Source organism: Montipora foliosa, chromosome 10, assembly GCF_036669935.1.
Source record: "Montipora foliosa isolate CH-2021 chromosome 10, ASM3666993v2, whole genome shotgun sequence".
Taxonomy (NCBI): domain Eukaryota; kingdom Metazoa; phylum Cnidaria; class Anthozoa; order Scleractinia; family Acroporidae; genus Montipora; species Montipora foliosa.
Window position 1 is genome coordinate 8,203,246 of NC_090878.1, and position 17,500 is coordinate 8,220,745.

Below are 17,500 nucleotides of genomic sequence, written 5' to 3' on the forward strand. Positions count from 1 at the left end.
AAACCAGAGTTAAGCACCAAACCATGTCGTTTTATTCTCATTTGCAAGTAATGTGGATCTGTGTTCCAACTTACCAGCAAACATTGCCTTGAAGTAAGGACTACAAGCAGCCAGGACAACTTTGTGAGCTGAGATGCTCGTACTGCCAACTCTCAGGACAACATCACATAAGTCCTCGTCTTGCCGCAGAAACTTGAGGCCATTTACAAGGTCTTTACTGTGAGCAACATCAGTAAAATGATATTGTGGCCCTGTGAAGCTGTTGGTATTGTCACTGCTGGGACTACTGTGGGCAAAGGACAATGGAGAACTTCTTTGAGAAGAAGCCATTGAAAAGCCTCTTTGAAGAACCTGTGAAAAAAAAGTGATTATAACATTTTAGTAACAATAATAGAGCCTCAAACCTGACAATATGTTGATAATGTTGTTCTTTTGAGCAAAAAATGCTCTGGATAAAGGCTAAGTATAGCTTTCAACACACTCATTCCCCAGTCATGTATTTTTAGTTTCAAATTAGTTCACAAGATTCTATCTACATAAGCACAACATGTTCTCTTCCAACCTCTGGTTTTCTTTGTAACGTTGTGTTAGACATTGTTTGATTCTTAAACTTGCTTGCAGCCCCAGAGTAAATTAACATTTAATGATTAAAATATAGGGAAAGCAAAAGCAAATTTCTGAGAGGGTAAATACATTCCGCTAACCCCTAGTCCATGGACTACCCAGATAGATCAGGTCCATGTACAGCTGAAGATAATAATTCCAGCTTCAGTTTGTATATAGAGGATATTACATGGCCGCGCGGGGATATGAATTTTATCTTCTCGTGCTGAAAGTATCTCTCACTCGTTCGCTTCGCTCACTCATGAGATACTTGCAGCACTCGAAGATGAAATTCGTATCCCCAAGCGGCCAGTAATGTTCTGTTTATTATATATATATTGATGAAATGTCCAGATTTAAAACAACTTGTTTTATTCATTTTCAAAATGATGAAAAAGTGGTCACCAACTGCTAAAACACTCATGTTGTGTAACATGAAACAAGATATGAAAGTTATGAAAAACAAATCAGGATAATGTCAAATTTTGCAATAAAAATGTTAATGTAGTAGAGAAGAATTATATTAAATACACAAAAGTATCTTAAAATGAAGAGTCAAAGCTCACGTTTTATTGGGTAATCGTGTTGGTCACCATGACAACACCTATATCCTCACATGTGAAAGATAAAAATGATATCTTCACTGCGCGCGGTGAAGATATGATTTTTTAGTAAAAAAAGAAATCCTGGTATTTCATCAATATCTATATAATAAATCCTGGTATTTCATCAATATCTATATAATAAATCCTGGTATTTCATCAATATCTATATAATAAAAATCCTTTGAGTGTTCCTTGGAGTTACTATATTTACTCCAACTTGTTCTTCAGAATTGGTAGGCTGCCGAATGGTAACAAAGGTGGCATGGTATTCAGTAATTTCTCCCACTGATCTTTGAACCAGATTCCTAGAGGTAGTCTATTCTAGGTACATTGTAGTCCATCAAGAATCCATTTTTGTTGTCCTCCATGGACCCGTCCATTGGGACAGTACATGCATATGGTCTAGGGGTGAGAGAAATGTACTTTTCCATTTCTGACATTATATGAGACAACTTTAAAACATTATATAAAATATTCAAAACAGGAATGCTTAGGAGCACAAAACGATGGCTTGAATCTACCCACTGAAAAAGGCAATTACCCTACAATACTCTTAAAACAATGGGTACTTTGAGAGATGTGGAGTCCATATGCATGGCAAGTTTGCCTAGACTTTCCTAAACCAATGATTTGTCCTACACATCTAACTGTAGCATAAATTAATATATGAAAGAAAATTAATTGTCAAGAATAATTGAACCTTAAATCAGGGTCACAGCCCACTTGTACTGTTTTGTTTATTCAATTCACGGTTGACTAAGTCGGTGCGGGTTTTAACAAAACATCGACTGCAAGCGATTAAGAGTTTATCCAAATCCTGCTTTGCGACGCGTGTAGACTACGTTCAAAGTTCCGACCATTTCGTATAGATGTCCCTCGTAATAAAAAAAACTACTTAGAAGGGAAGAATACTGCTTATCTGTTTACAGCTCAAATCCTCGTTAATTTTGAAAGCAGCATCGTACGTGGTTTATTTGACCACCTACAGTGATGGAGTCACTGACACCCAATTCCAAATTTCTAGAAGAATTCTCAATTTTCTCTCCATCTGTCGAGATGCCATAACCTACAATGCTTCGACTCCTTGAAATTGAGTAGCAATACAAGAACGTACAAATATATAAGCTTGATCATGAGTTTGTGTAGAGAATTTGACAAGTTTCAATGATACACACTGACACTATCAACTGAAGTCCACTTCTGCAAAACGAAGGCAAAGATGTCTTCCTACAAAACCTTCTTATATCATTAACAAAACTGATGTAATTGTTACAAATGTAAGCGTGTTTACAAAAGATATCTTGAACAGTGTTTAGCATATAAGGGGACGTAAACTTTGATTGATAAATTAAGTGAATTCGGTTAACAGACATGCCGTTTGGTCCCCGTTGGATTATCAAACACCTTCGCAACAACAGTAAGATACAATATTGCCCCTAAATAAAATTACTTACTAATAGAAGCCGTTTTCTTGTCGTTACTGGCAGCCTCAGTACACAGTAAAATACTCAACGCCAGCACTTTTATTCAAGTGAGAAGAAAGCGGAAATCATGACGTCAAAGATCTTTTTGACAATGGATTTCCGGTTGACAGTCACGCGAAGAACATTTTTGAAACATAAACAGCCCAAACTGGACAGCAAATGAGCTCAAATGGGAAACATAGTTCACGATTTTTTTTTTAAGCTATCGTGAATTACTTTACTTTTGCGTGAACTTGAAGGAGTTTTGTCAATTTAATACCCTTGACGCGTGAAAAGTCCTTTCGCAAGAGTGCATTTTGCAAGCGGGAAATGAATAAAATGCTTTGTACAAGAGGTACCCCCAATGGGGGCTATAAGGATTCATGATGATGAAAAGAGGTAACACGAGATCCAACCAACAGCTTCGGCCCGCATTTTACGAGTCGGTGCAAAAACCAACAAAACACGGCGCACACATTTTGGAAACCGGGTGCAAGATGTTTTCTTAACACCGAATCTGACTCGTACCATCTGCGGCGCCTGTCAAACAAATTTCTTCAACCTCCCTCTCACAACCCAACTGTTGAAATTTTTTTGGGGACTGATCGCAGATCACGACAAGAGCCAGACAAAACCTCAACAAAAGGAAACTTAACGTGTTTTAATAAGAGATAAACTACAGCATTGTTGACATTTCACTAAGAGTGCTATTTTAACACCAAAAGAGGCGGGCCATCTGGAGCCCACTGAAGGGGAGGGCGGGGGCGGCTTGATGAGGTCAGCAGCCACTCATACAAAGCCTCACCTTCGTCAGTTTAGCGCACAAGGAGTTTTCAGAAATTGTGTACATTAATTTATGTGATTCCCACCACATTGTAGGTGTGGGCAGAGATTTATGACCAGAGTTTTAAGGATTCCAATAAGCATTAAATTTAAACAGATCATTATCATTCATTTGTGTATATTGACTTAACACATCCTAATCGAAATGAGTCTAAATGAAAAACCCAGTGAGGGTATTGATTCAGTTTTATTCCATACAAATATCCAATTTCATGTGTCGAAGAGTCCAAAGGAACAAAACTTAGGTTGCTGTCTTTGTCAAACAAAATGGAAGTGTTTCTGACAAATTAAGTTTCTAGTTTTTCAACCTGCTGAATTTGTGGTTCACTTAGTCTGAACTATTGTTCAGGTTTGTACAAAATACTTTTGACAAAAAAATTTGGTGACACCAAGACTCTTTTACAGTATCACCACTTATTTTCCACGTTTTCAGCACTTGTTTTACTGAATGATATTCAAATCCTTGAGGCACTCCATAGCCGCCTATTCCTTGTCAATGTTCACCGCTATGAAACCGTGTAACAAGATTATCCCTTGTGGGACGGGTTACAAAACATATACAAGATTCTTTATGTGATTAAAATTTGATTGGACTGAGTGGCCAGTGATTTTGTAGCTCAAGTAGTCCATTGAAAATTGTTCAATAAATCAGCTAAAACACATTGATACTGACAGTTTATTGATACAAAATGCACTGCTTCTTGTTCCACAAATACTATCACATGATTGCAAATATCTGGTAGGTAAAGTGCATGAATTATAACCCACAAATATCCCTCCCCATATCAACTTTACAAAGAAGATCAAAGCTGTCTTGGGGGAGGGGGGTACTTTGAATATAAAGGGGTGCGGATGCTTGTCAGAAATTTTATGTTAATCACTAACTGAAAAACATGTCCCCATTAAAATTGTTGACTGCTTCACCTGCACCTCGGCAAATGTTATCTATTGTATTATGTGCACATTCCATAAAAACAGATACATTAGCGAAACAGATAGGAGACTAAGAGACCGCTTAACAAAACATCTGCAAGACATGGAAAAAAAATGGCAAGGAAGCATCAAAACCAATCGCTTGACACTTCAACCTCCCTAATCATTCTAGCCAACACCTGGTGATCAGCAGCCGCCTGTCTCGGCTTACACCAGGGCAACACGGAAAGCTGAAAAGATCCTGAACAAATAGTCCTTTTTCAAATAAGCTCCCTCACTTTCCACAGAATTGACGAACACTTCTTTCAAGTACATGTAATATATTGTTACCGACATTGATATATTCCCGCCAATAGCATAGCCCTATCTTTCACTATACAGATGCGGGTTTTGGTCTCACTGGGGAGTAAGGATGGCCCTGTAGTGACACTCATGCCTCCCACTTCTGCTGACCCAGGATTGCATCCCCACTTCGTACAGTGTATGTGGGCTGAGTTTCAGTCAATCTCAATCTTACTCCGAGGGTTTTTCTCCAGGCACTCTGGTTTTCCTCCCTCAGCAAAATCAGATTATTGAATCTGGCTGTGGTCTTGTGCTCCAAGGTCATGCATGGGTCGTGTTCAGGGGCCGAGCACCTAGCCGGCTGCGCAGCTTCTTCTGTCTGACCTTGTTGAGCTGCACCATTAGAAATTTAGTCTCTCACTGCCAGAAAGGTTGATTAGCAAGCCAGATAGTAACCCATACTGTAAATCCCTAATTTCTCTCTGACGAAGGGCTAATGCTCGAAACATCAGCTTTCAAATTTCCCTACAGTGGTCAATTTAGCGCTCATGGAACAAGACGATAAACCCATTAATTTGTTTCACTTCCACACCGATGCAGCACCACAGTTTCTTTAGAAACTAAATCCCTAAATATAGGTAATGAACTTTATTCTGTGTTAAGTTGTTTTATGGTGGACTTGAAGCAATTGAAGATCCACCACTGGATATTGAACTTAGCATCTTTGTCTGACAGCTGCAGTTTTGATTTTAAATTAAAATAAATAGCAGTACATCCATCAGTCATACAAGTCTTCCAAGATACAACGTATTGGGGTAATTTGCTTGAAGCTGTTTCCACTGAACAAGGAAGTGGTCGGCAAAGTGATACATTATTTTTCCTGACAACGACAACGTCTTTACTCTGCATATGCTCTCAACAAACACCATTGTCACATGTCTTAAACCAGCAACCTGGAGAAAAGAATATGTGTTGATGATTTTTAGCAGTTGAATAGGAACAATGGAAAACAATAAGGGCATGCTCTTGAAAGAAAATCCATGAAAACAAAAAGTACAGTTTATAGCAAAGACTATTGATGACAGGAAGCTTTAATAACAAATCTTAACTCAACTCTGCTTTAGCCTTCCATAGCAGTAAGGAACTTATCAAGACAAATTAATATTTGCTTAATACGAGGCCATAAAGACAATCATATCAGGAGACGAAGAATCTCAGTCATTCTTTTTTTCTAATACATGTAATAAACCAATTTTGATAAATTAAAATTCAGTCCTAAACAAAAGGCGTCATCTCGAGGCTGTAGGGAATAAATTCATACAAATCCCTATATTTATTCCCCTGAGCCTCGAGATTATGCTTTTTGTTTAGGACTGAATTTTAATATATCTAAAGTGGGCTATTTAGGGTTAATTCTGCAAATTAATTTCAAGTTAATTAGCCAAAATTAATGTTGTGTACAATGCACCTCTGCCAGAAATGCACTGTACAGGGAAGGCAAGTCACTGATCTAAACACAAATATTACAAAATCAAGTTTTATTGAACCTTGAACCTTTTTCAGGGTTCTTTCATTGATACCAATCACTTAATGATAACATTATACATTTAAGTGTGGAGATTCCTTCTTTGGTTCAAATGTATCCATGAGGTATCAGAAACAGCAAAACAGTCAACAACAGTCACCTTTAATGCAAAGGCTGCTAAACAAATTGGAATACATGTTCCTGGGCCATTACAAAGAAGCTGTGGGAGGAAAAATATTTTTATTACAAAATTTTAATGTGCAAAATTAACAGAAGACCTAGGACATTAAAATATAATAAATTTTATTACAATGTAGTTTATAACAACTCAATCTACATGTATCATGTAAAGAAAAATTACTTAACTTTTACATACATAACATTGATTATCTGAGGTGAATACCGTAAGCTGTTTCCGAGTTCATATCTGTCTCCTGTTAAAAGCGAGTCTACAGTGCAAAATTTGTTTTTTTTAATTGCAAATTAGTTTTCATTCACATGTAAAGTAGAACTAATTACCATCACAAAAACTTAATTGCACTTAGACTCGCTTTGAAGAGGAGGCAGACATGAACTCGGAATTACTAAAAGGGGATACTCATGAAAACTTACTACGAAAACCACCGATCTGTGGAATGGGCGGAAATTTAGGTGTCTCTGTCCCGCCCACTTTCGCTTGTAAATAGTTCAAATTCTTAAGAGGAAATGGCAGAGCTGAGCCGTGATCTAGTCAGATGCTCTAACCACTGAGCTACTCGAGACTCTATGATGAGCAAGGTCCAAATGTGGGTTTTGACTCGAGCTGCATCACACAGCTACAGAGTCAAATACCCTGGTGAAAATCCTTAAAGGATCTTTAAAGATCTTCAAAGATCTTCAAAGACCTGACAAAGATCTTTAAAGATGAAGATCTTCACAGGATCCTTGAAGGATCTTTAAAGGATCTTCAAAGATTTTCTAACATTGAGGACTCTTGGGATACTTCATCAAGATCCTTGAGGAAATTATCAGGATCTTGCGAAGATCTTACCAAGATCCACACACAAAATCTTGGAAAGATCCTCAAAAGGATCCTTGAAGATCCTCAAAGAGTGACTGAGGATCTTACAAGGATCTTAAAAGGATCCTTGAAAGGATCTTAATAAAATCTTTGACAGGATCCTTAAAGATCATACTAGGATCTTTTGAGGATCTTTGAAGGATCCTTATAGTGATCTTGAAAGAAACCGTAAAAGGATCCTCGAAAGATCCTCAAGGATTGTGTGAGGATCCTTTAAGGATCCTAAAAGAATCTTCAGAGGTATCTTGAAAAGATCTTTATCAAGATCCTTAAAGATCCTATGAGGATCCTTCAAGGACCTTAAAAGGATCCTTAAAGTGATCTTGAAAGGATCTTTGTTACTATCCTTGAAAGATCCTATGAGGATCCTTCAAGGATCTTAAAAGGATCCTTATAGTAATCTTGGAAGGAACTTTATTAGGATCCTTGAAAGATCCTATGAGGATCCTTCACGGATCTTAAAAGGAACCTTCAAGTGATCTTGAAAGGATCTCCGTTAGGATCCTTGAAAGATCCTATGAGGATCTTTCAAGGTTCTAAAAAGGATCTTTAGAGTGATCTTGATCCTTCAAGGATAAGGATCTTATAAGGACCTTTTTAGGAGTGAAGTGTATAAAATCCCTAAAGATCCTATGAGGTATTACGTACATGTACCCTCAAGCATCGTTAAGGAACCAAACTTTGAACATAAAAATAATCACGCTGTACACGAATCAATTAAAAAGAAAACGTTTATTCTGATGTAATCCATTGATTGTCGGAAATATCAGTAACAGATTACCTTGTTTGATGAACTCGTAATAGCTGCAGGCCGGGCCAGAAGCAATATGAAAAAATATACTCTCGAAATATCAAAGAATTCGTGTCAGCACGTAATCCTTTAAAAAAATACCAGGGCTAAAATACAGAATTCAGGGCTACATCTAGAGACTCTAGTGACGAATCGGCTCGATCAGTATCTTTTCACATTCCTTTAAGGGTTAATTCGATGAGTCTGCCATGATTTTTGCTCACTTTTTCTTTAAAGTACAGTCCGATGAATCGGAGGGTTGTAATCCTCCGCCATCTTGGATAAAACGCGAGAGATAAGACTGGAAACTAGTGATCCATTTCCCTTTTGGTCAGCAGTCACCAACGATGGCTCCTCTTACAGTTCGGCGGTTTTATTCTAAGTTTGAATCAACGAGCATAAATCTTAAGATTCATGATTGTTTTGCCCGTTAAATACTGATTCAAAACGAGGAAATGCATACAGCAATCCAAGTACAAAGGTAGGCGCTAATTATAAGCAGGTAATATTTGAGTTGATGACTTATTGTCCTTAAAAATGACGATAGACTAAATCGGCTAACTCAACCAATTCAAATCTCTCGGGGTTAAGATTCTTTGTGTGTTTAATTTGCATGGCAATGAAGCATTCACATTTAAAATGATATGGTAATACTGGAACAAAACGTTTTATTTCGAAAAGATTTTAATTGCGTACAACATTGAGTTAGCCGAAATTGGAACTTTTCAAACTTCTAGTCCCAAAATAATTTGACATGTACAGGCAAGGATTATAATTCGGCTTACTTGCTCTAATCCTGTAAAAAATAGGTGAACCTTTAACGAGATTACTTACTAGTAATAAGGTTTACATCAAAAGAGTGTTTGTTGCAAATATATGATTGGCAAAGGATCCCTTCGATTCTCTGTAAATGCTACGTGTCTGAGGTTCATAGCAATTTTCAAATTAAAGGTTAGGTGACGCACATTTATTTCCACTTCCACGGCATGACTTGCGAGTACATGTGGAATTCATGATAATCAATATGAGTAATTTGCCCTTATGGCTTTGTTTTTCTTTCAGGATGCGTAACTGCAAAATATTCAGAAAAAGTTCTCAAAAAGCAGCCTCAGCCGACAATAGCACCAAATACTGAGTGAAGAAAAAAATTAGTAATAAAAAGATAGATAAAATGAAATAAATACAAATGTGTTAGGTAAAATCAAACGTTATTGTTGTAGTACATGTACTTGTAATGTTTCTCTTTCGCTGTTTTTCTAGGCTACAATTTAAGGTTTTTGTCTTATTTTTAAGAAACATTTTCTCAATAAAAATGGCTGTTTGTGAAAATATTTTAAATATTCCCAGCCATATCTTCGATATTAATGAGTACTTGATAAAAACTGTATGAGTATCTATATTTTATCTCTATTGTTTCTATGATTATTAATATACATTCAAGTCATATTATAGGTAATTTTGAGAAATTGGTTTACTGTATGCAGCTAGACTTTTAATTAATGGATAACCATGCATGTGACCAAATAACTCCAAAAGCTACTATGATTGTCAGTTGAATAAGATGTGAGCAAAGTTGTCACAGAGTTTCAATGTTAAAACAACAATGTTTTCAAAGGCAACTTGATCCACATCAAGTCTGTGAAGAACAATAGTCAGTGCATCATTTGTTCAGGTTTGTTAGATTTTTATTGTATTCTTCCCATCCCTTTGACCATAGTTAATACAAGCGAATGGTTATGAAACCTGACAACTTTCTTTGTTGTAGGTTTTTGTTCTCTTTTCTGGCCTTGACCGTGCACAAAACACAATAGTTGTTTACTCCGTACTGAGGAACTAACCAATAGAAACGTGTTGGTTACGTAATTCATGCATAGTGTATGAGCGCAAAACAAAAGATTGTGCACGGTCGTGGACTTTCCAACCTAAATCTTGGCATCTTTGTTTGCTCCTTTGATGTTTGCCGAGCTTCCTAACCATTCCCTTCTATTAACTATGCTTTGACCCAGGAGTTAGTGCCAATTTTGGATAACAAGCCAGGGTGATAAGCCTTACCAAACTTCACTTGCATCTTACTAGAATGCTAGCAAATAAAGTCGGATATTGATTTCCCATGATTCATCATTGTTATTTTACTTCAATCATACTTAGCATTATAACATAAATAGTTTACAGACAAAGGAAGCATTTTATGTATTGAAGTTTCTCTTTTACAGAAAGAAAGCTCCTTTTTCCAGGTTAAATAAAAGAATTTGTACATCAAACTGCAGTCCAATAAGTGCAATTCAGAGTGAGAAGGTGGACAATAAAATTAATAATCTTGGTTAAGTTCCTGTAAAGTCCTAAATGATATTTAGACATAAACATCCTCAAGGATCTTGCAAATGATCTTGGCAAGGGTTTTTGAAGATCCTCAAGGATCTTGCACCAGATCTTTGAAGATCCTTAAGGATCTTGGATATGGTTTTTGAAGATCCCCAAGGATCTTTGGTTGGTTCCTTCAACATCCTCAAGGATCTTTGATGATCTTCAAAGATCTTGGTCAGGATCTTTAAAAATCCTTGAGGATCTTGCACAGGATCTTGGACAGGATCTTTGAAGATCCTCAAGGATCTTGGACAGGATCTTCGAAGATCCTCAAGGATCCTTGAAGATCTTGGCAAGGATCTTTGAGGATCTTGGCAAGAAAGGCTAAGATCTTTAAGGATCTTTAAGGATCCTAGGTAGGATCCTTGAGGATTTGAGAAAAGATCCTTAGAAAGATCCTCAAAAAGATCTTTGAGGAGTCTTTAAGGATCTTCAAAGATCCTTCAAAGATTTTCACCAGGGTAATGGCAGCATAGCTCATAACTGCATCACGCAGTCACATTAAAGCATATCTACAATGCGGCCAACCAACCACCCTAAGCTCGAGTCAAAACCCACATTTCGACCTTGCTCATCATAGAGTCTCCAGTAGCTCAGTGGTTAGAGCATCCAACTAGATCACGGAGAGTCGTGGGTTTGAATCCCATCTGGGGGTTGGATTTTTCCAAGTTTCCAGTGGGTTCTAATTTGTCACCATTTCATTTACTGTGTATATCATTCTCACATTTGCTAAAGAAAACAGAGATAAATTTTGAAAACGTGTTTTTCCCATTGTTTAGGTCATTTTGTACACCTTAAGCCCGCGGGGATGGAATTTCGTCAAAATAATTAACAAAAGTGGGTGGGACAGTGACTCAATAATTCGGGCCCATTCTACAGATTGGTGGTTTTCGTAGCATCAGTGCTCGTTTGCACGAGCTGAACCAATGATCTGGGGAGCTAACCCTACATGTACATTGTACCAGTGACAGTTTACAATCAAACAACAGCTAAAGATCTGGGATTACTCACCAAATCTGGCTTTTCCCAAAAGACAACAGGGAAAGAGAAGAAAACAGCATTTAAGGTTGTAAAGACGCTGGAGAGCCAGGACTGACGAACTTCTCTGCTGCGTGGAATTTTAATCATTTTAAACTAAAAGACAATATTGCACATACAAATTAGGTTCACTGTAGTTCTGAGAGTGACTGTTTATGACTTCAACCATTTGATAACCTGAGTAGAAGTCATTTTTTGCAGAGAAAACAACTTCTGCCCAGGTTGTCAAAATGTCAGTCATAATAAAAGGGGCGTTACTAAACACAGAAACAGAACAGAAAGTACCAGAATAAACCGGAATAAGGTGGATTTTTCGGAATGAAACGATGGTACTGGAATATACCGGAATGACACCCAAATAACCGCAATTTAGTGGAATGAACTTGAAAATGCCAAAACTCAGTGTTTTAGTTAACGCGGACCGATTCTCAGTTTCTATCAGCTTTTGTTGTGTCACGTGATTTCCTAAGGGAGTGACACGTGTACTTTGGTCATGAGAAAAATTGGCAGGTACATCCATTGCTGAATGACTAATTATTTGTTGTGAAAGTAATATTATACTTTTTCGTGAACAAATACAGTAGCAAGAGAAACGAATGTCATCCTAATTGTTTATTTCTATGTGTCTTGGAGGTGGCTTTCACTGTGCAAGTCAAAAGACCCTTGAACATTTTTATTTCATACTGACCAATCACAATCAAGTTCAGCGAACCACAAACTAATTACCATTGCTGTTTGCCTGCTTCCCAATGCCATCGAACCTGAACACAGTGTTCCTTGTTTGAAGAAAGAAGAGTCAGAAGCACAGAAAAAAAGATTGATTGCTGATAGTATCTATACATGAAGAAGTTATTTTTTCTTTCGGCGGGAAGAAAAAGTCAGTGGACCACTTTGCAATTGTGAGAACATATCATGACTTGTTCCAAGCCTTGAGCCTTGTTGCTTCCCCTTTAATGTAAACTGTTTTTTTTTCTGTCAGTTTCTCTATTTTGCATACTCATTCATTCACAGTCTAGAATGATGAAAAATTATGTTTCGTTCCTTTGTCTTTGTTTCGTTCTTTTTTCTACGATAATCAGCTTCATTCTGGTGTTCTTCTGGTTTATTCTGCGTTATTCTGGTGTCATTCCCCCTCGTTGCATCATATTCCGGTACTATTGTTGTTTGTTCCGGTGTCATTCCACTTTATTCCAGAGTCAGTCTCATTACGGCATATTCCGGTTTATTCTGGTCCTGTGTTTAGTAACGGCCTAATAAGTCCTTTATTCTCTTGAAAGGACTAATTAAATAATATTCTCATCAGCAGGATCAAATTCCATCAAAGTATGCTATTCCTGGGGAGGCGTGGTGGCGTCATGGTCAGTGCGCTCGACTCCGGATCGAGTGGTCCAGGTTCGGGTCCTGGCCGGGGACATTGTGTTGTTTTCTTGGGCAATACACTTTACTCTCACAGTGCCTCTCTCCACCCAGGTGTATAAATGGCTACCCCGTGAATCTAATGCTGGGGGTAACCCTGCTATGGACTAGCATCCCATCCAGGGGGAGTAGAAATACTCCTAGTCGCTTCATGCTACAGAAACCGGAGATAAGCGCCGGCCTAATAGACCTTATTCATAAATGGCAGCCAATTTATAATTCTTTTGTCGAAGTGCAAATTAGCCTACCAAGCCTCGATACCATACAGTGAATTGAAAAGAATTCATGCTCTAGAATGAGGCTTGGTAGGCTAATTTGCACGTGGACAAAAGAATTATAAATGTGACCGCCATTTATGAATAAGGTCTATAGGCCTTCTAGTCTCGTAGCAGACTTTAACTTTTTTTTAACCTATGTTATTCCTGGGGTCAAAGAGTTTTCAATTTCTCATAATTATGATTACACTTCATACCTCAGAATGGTAGTTTTCTTTCCTGTTCTTCTCAAAATAGGCAATTTTTTCAGCACTCATTTTATCAGTTTCAGCAAGAACATATATTCTTGGTTGGTAATATGGTGAGAGTGATCCCAGAAGTCTCATCATTTCAGTAGTATGACCCCCTTGAAAATGAATGCATAAAAGATTATTGTTTTTACTTTGAGATGAAAGAGGTTTTGATTGCACAGATCCAACAATGTGGTATCATTAAAATCAATGCCAATAATATTGCTAGTATCTAAATGGCTGAACATGGAGTGCTTGGCCTTCTAATCTGTGATATCCAAATGTATCGAACAAGTCTGCATTATTGCACGCACACTATGACTGGTAAATTTAATGGGCCATATAATAATTATTATTCTACAGTCTTCATGTTGTTCTTATGACAATCACTGTTTTCCCTGGCTGTACAGTAAATTAGCAGGCCTTTTGTTTTAGGTACTTTATGGTCCTTGTACTACCCATTTGGGCCAAAAAGTTGAATTGCTTGAAAACCTAGGTTGTTGATGTTCCTAACAGTACAGTACTTGAAATCTGTTTGTGAGAACATCCCAGCACATACAGTTTACTTAATACAGTTTAATGACAATAAACAACATTATCATAAGGTCAAGTGAAGCTATGATCTTCGCAGTTATGAGAGCAATTTTTGCAATTGCGTAGAGAAGCCTGAAAAATTCAGGACTTCAACGGGGTTTGAACCCCATCAGTGGCTTCATAGTTCAGTTGGTTAGAGCGTCGCACCGGAATCGCGAGGTCACAGGTTTAAACCCCGTCGAAGTCCTGAATTTTTCAGGCTTCTCTACGCAATTGCAAAAATTGCTCTCGTAACTGCGAAGATCATAGCTTCACTTGATTTCATATCCGCAGTTCATATATGATTCATTTCATATACCATTTCATCATTGATTCATTCCTCACGGGACCATTAGAACCCACAAATGACCAGCTCCCAACGTCAGTGGCTTCATAGCTCAGTTGGTTAGAGCGTCGCACCGGAATCGCGAGGTCATGGGTTCAAACCCCGTTGAAGTCCTGAATTTTCAGGCTTCTCTACGCAATTGCAAAAATTGCTCTCATAACTGCGAAGATCATAGCTTCACTTGATTTCATACCCGCACTTCACATATGATTCATTTCATATACCATTTCATCATTATCATAAGGATAGTCTACAAAAGAGTCATAGACCCCATACAAAGGCAGACCACCTAAGAAATTGATAGAAGACGGAGAATCCTTATTTCTCAGCTCATCTGCCTTGCAAGGGGTTGCACACTTTTCCGCATCCACCACTGCAAAAGACTTTGAGTCGGAAAATGTGAGCTTAATTTTGATAATATATAGAAATTATGGCATGGTGTTTTTTAATCTTACCTGACCCTGCGACTACCATAACTTTCAAAGGTTTGCTTCTTCCGAGTGATGCAACCCTTCCTCTCTTCCTTAACACATAAGCAGTTCGCACGATCAAGACTAAAGCTGAAAAGACAATTATGGCCAAAAAGAATGATATGGAAAATATATCCATAGTCAAGGGCGCTCAAGATGTCGGTAAGTACTTGGTGTAACACAACTTATATTGTCCCGACTTTTTATGCTTGTACTCGGCTGGGACAAAATAAGTAGTATTACACCAAATACTTACCAATGATTCTGTTCTGATCAGCGTCTCTGCGCCCAAAAATAATGCGCGAGCACTTGTATTTCTTCTCGCCCCAAGGCTCCGCTTTTCTTTTGGTCACAAGCGACCAAAAGAATAGCGGGCTCTGGGGACGAAAATGGTTTGACAACAGGAGAGGAAGGATATAAACAAAGGGTCGAATGTGGTGTCTGCCATTTATTGTTTTTAGTTTGCCAGAAGAGCGCTTAAGTCCATTGAATAGGACTTGTGAAAGATGAATGATTCTGGTAAGATATTCTGGAACTGAAGTGTAGGATACCCGGCTACCATTGTCTCTATTAAAAGAAAAATGCGCGCCATTCATATCTGTTCTTATGCAAATAGGTTGCCAGGTATTTTGCAGTTTAGCTGGTCGGAAGATAACTTCAGGTTATTTTACTTAAATCACGCTAAAAACAATCAATTACGTGCCTCATTACTGAAATTAACGAATTTTCCACATGGTTTCGGATTATCATATATTTAACGAAAGGGAGAAATGGTCATATATCAATCTCTGTCATATACTTACACTTCTGCTATGGAAGTCCCTCGTGATTTTACGACTATCTGGCATTTTCAATGGTTGATGGAAAGCTAGAACTACTTTTATACCATACATACTGAGATTTTCACTGCAAAATCTGCTCTCTCAAAACCCAGTTTGCAGCTGTTTAATTTATTAAAGGCAATGGAATCCGAGAAACGACAATTTTATGTGTGGAGAAAACATTTCATCCAATCACGAAGAACCTGTCAGAAGTACTGTGTACCTCTCTCATCAGTTAAACTTAAAACTTAGCTTTGTTGTTAGTCACTGAAAGGGGTTTAAAGTTTATTTTGTAAAATTAGCTTTTCATGGTGGCTGAATCCCCAAGTTTTTGATTTCCAGTGTTAGAAAAGCCCATAAATGAGTTTATACAGGAGCAGGAAAATAAGGAAATGCTATCAAAAACACAGGGGTACATTGCCATTTTTATACTGTTTTAAAAGAAAAGATTGAAGTGAAAAAAACTGGAAGAGATTCTGCCAGAGTAGCTAGTTGATTTGTTGAGTGAATTTATAGCAACTGTGAAGAGAAAAGATGGAGACGAATTAGAGCTTTCATGCCTAAGAGGATTTTCTTTCAAGCTTCAACTGCCACTTGAAAGCCTATAAATATCCAAAAAACATAATGAGGAACTTGAGTTAGAACAAACTCAAAAGCTGTAGAGGCAAGGAGGTCAACATTCTAAACATGGAAAAACCTGCTTTGAATCATGAGTGCCAACTGGCTTCTTTGAACATATTTTGGTTTATGGACTCTATTAATTTGAGGTTGAGAGGATGCGGCAAACACCGACAGATGACTAATGGGGAGATGTGGAACTTATCAGAGATGTGAATGGAACTGAATATTAAGAATATTATGAACTACAGACCAAACCATGAACTGGATTGGAACTTCGAAATGTGAGATCAGTCAAGCCTTTTAAGCTTTTGCTACTCAAGACTGGCCAGACAAGAGAAACTCGTGTTTGTTTGCAAAAAGACCAGACTCATTGGCCCTTTGAGTCTTTCTATCTTAATATCAACTATATTGAAATGATTTTGGTAAATTTTGCTTTCAGGCTAGTGCGGGGGTGGGGTAAACAAACTGAAGTTGTTAATGAGAACTATGACAAACAAAGCTGGACTCAACAAGAAGCACTGGTTCACAAACCACAGTGCAAGAAAAGCAATGATTCAAAAAATTATGTTCCCCCCACTCAGGTCATGCAACTCTCTGGTCATCACAATGTGCAAAGTGTAAACAACACAAGTTCTGTTTCTAAAGAGCAACAAGACAATATGTCACTGATACCGAGCTCAAAGCTTACAGCATGCAATGCGACAAGCGAGGCAAACAACATTGCTTCATGAATGACTACTGCAACCACTATTCTGATGGCTAAAGCAGAGGCTTCATTCAGAAAACCGTTATGTTACCTGCAGCAAGCCCTTTCAGTGGAGCCATATTCCATGGTGGACTATTCAACATAACTATAAAATTCCATACACATGCCCTCCCCATGAAGTAATCGACACATGTAGTTCTTGGGAACGAAAAGAAGTTTGATAACCGAGACAAACCATATTTACATACATGTATCTTTATTAGAAATCAGCTCTTTCTACACGGACACCCATGTTAGTAAGGCCATTGGTGATGGTCGGTCCTGACATAACTTTTCCCTTTATTTCTGTGTTCACCTTTGAAAGAGTTGACTGCATAAGGGGGAAGAGTAGTCACACTGTGTTGATGCCTATTATGCTGTTGTTACTATTCACACCTAAATCAGCAGAGACTGCATGTGTGAATATTTAGGACGGTGTGATCTGCATATCATTTATAGCTCTAACCAGAGTTACCATGGTTTTGCGAAGTTGGAAG

At 37.9% G+C, this 17,500-nt stretch overlaps 3 protein-coding genes across 3 annotated transcripts in view; 1 reads left to right on the top strand and 2 right to left on the bottom strand.

The window, feature by feature from the left end:
- Positions 1-2,754, bottom strand: part of LOC137973519 (kelch-like protein diablo) — a 14,268-nt gene extending 11,514 nt beyond the window's left edge. Inside the window, exons 1-2 of the mRNA XM_068820351.1 lie at positions 2,663-2,754; positions 75-351 (exon numbers count right to left, since the gene is read on the bottom strand). Of these exons, the coding sequence (XP_068676452.1) occupies positions 75-330 (256 nt within the window). The 5' untranslated portion in view covers positions 331-351; positions 2,663-2,754. The remainder of the gene's footprint in view (positions 1-74; positions 352-2,662) is intronic.
- A 2,608-nt stretch (positions 2,755-5,362) lies between these two features.
- LOC137973833 (UDP-N-acetylglucosamine transferase subunit ALG14-like) lies at positions 5,363-15,010 on the bottom strand. The gene is made up of 5 exons (XM_068820721.1): positions 14,802-15,010; positions 13,395-13,543; positions 11,480-11,602; positions 6,415-6,474; positions 5,363-5,682 (listed from the first exon to the last, which is right to left on the bottom strand). The coding sequence occupies exons 1-5, from the start codon at positions 14,953-14,955 to the stop codon at positions 5,512-5,514; spliced, it is 657 nt and encodes a 218-aa protein (XP_068676822.1). The 5' UTR covers positions 14,956-15,010; the 3' UTR covers positions 5,363-5,511.
- A 169-nt stretch (positions 15,011-15,179) lies between these two features.
- LOC137973836 (TLC domain-containing protein 4-like) overlaps positions 15,180-17,500 on the top strand; it is a 7,443-nt gene continuing 5,122 nt past the window's right edge. The window contains exon 1 of the mRNA XM_068820724.1: positions 15,180-15,335. Coding sequence (XP_068676825.1) covers positions 15,323-15,335 — 13 coding nt within the window. The 5' untranslated portion in view covers positions 15,180-15,322. The remainder of the gene's footprint in view (positions 15,336-17,500) is intronic.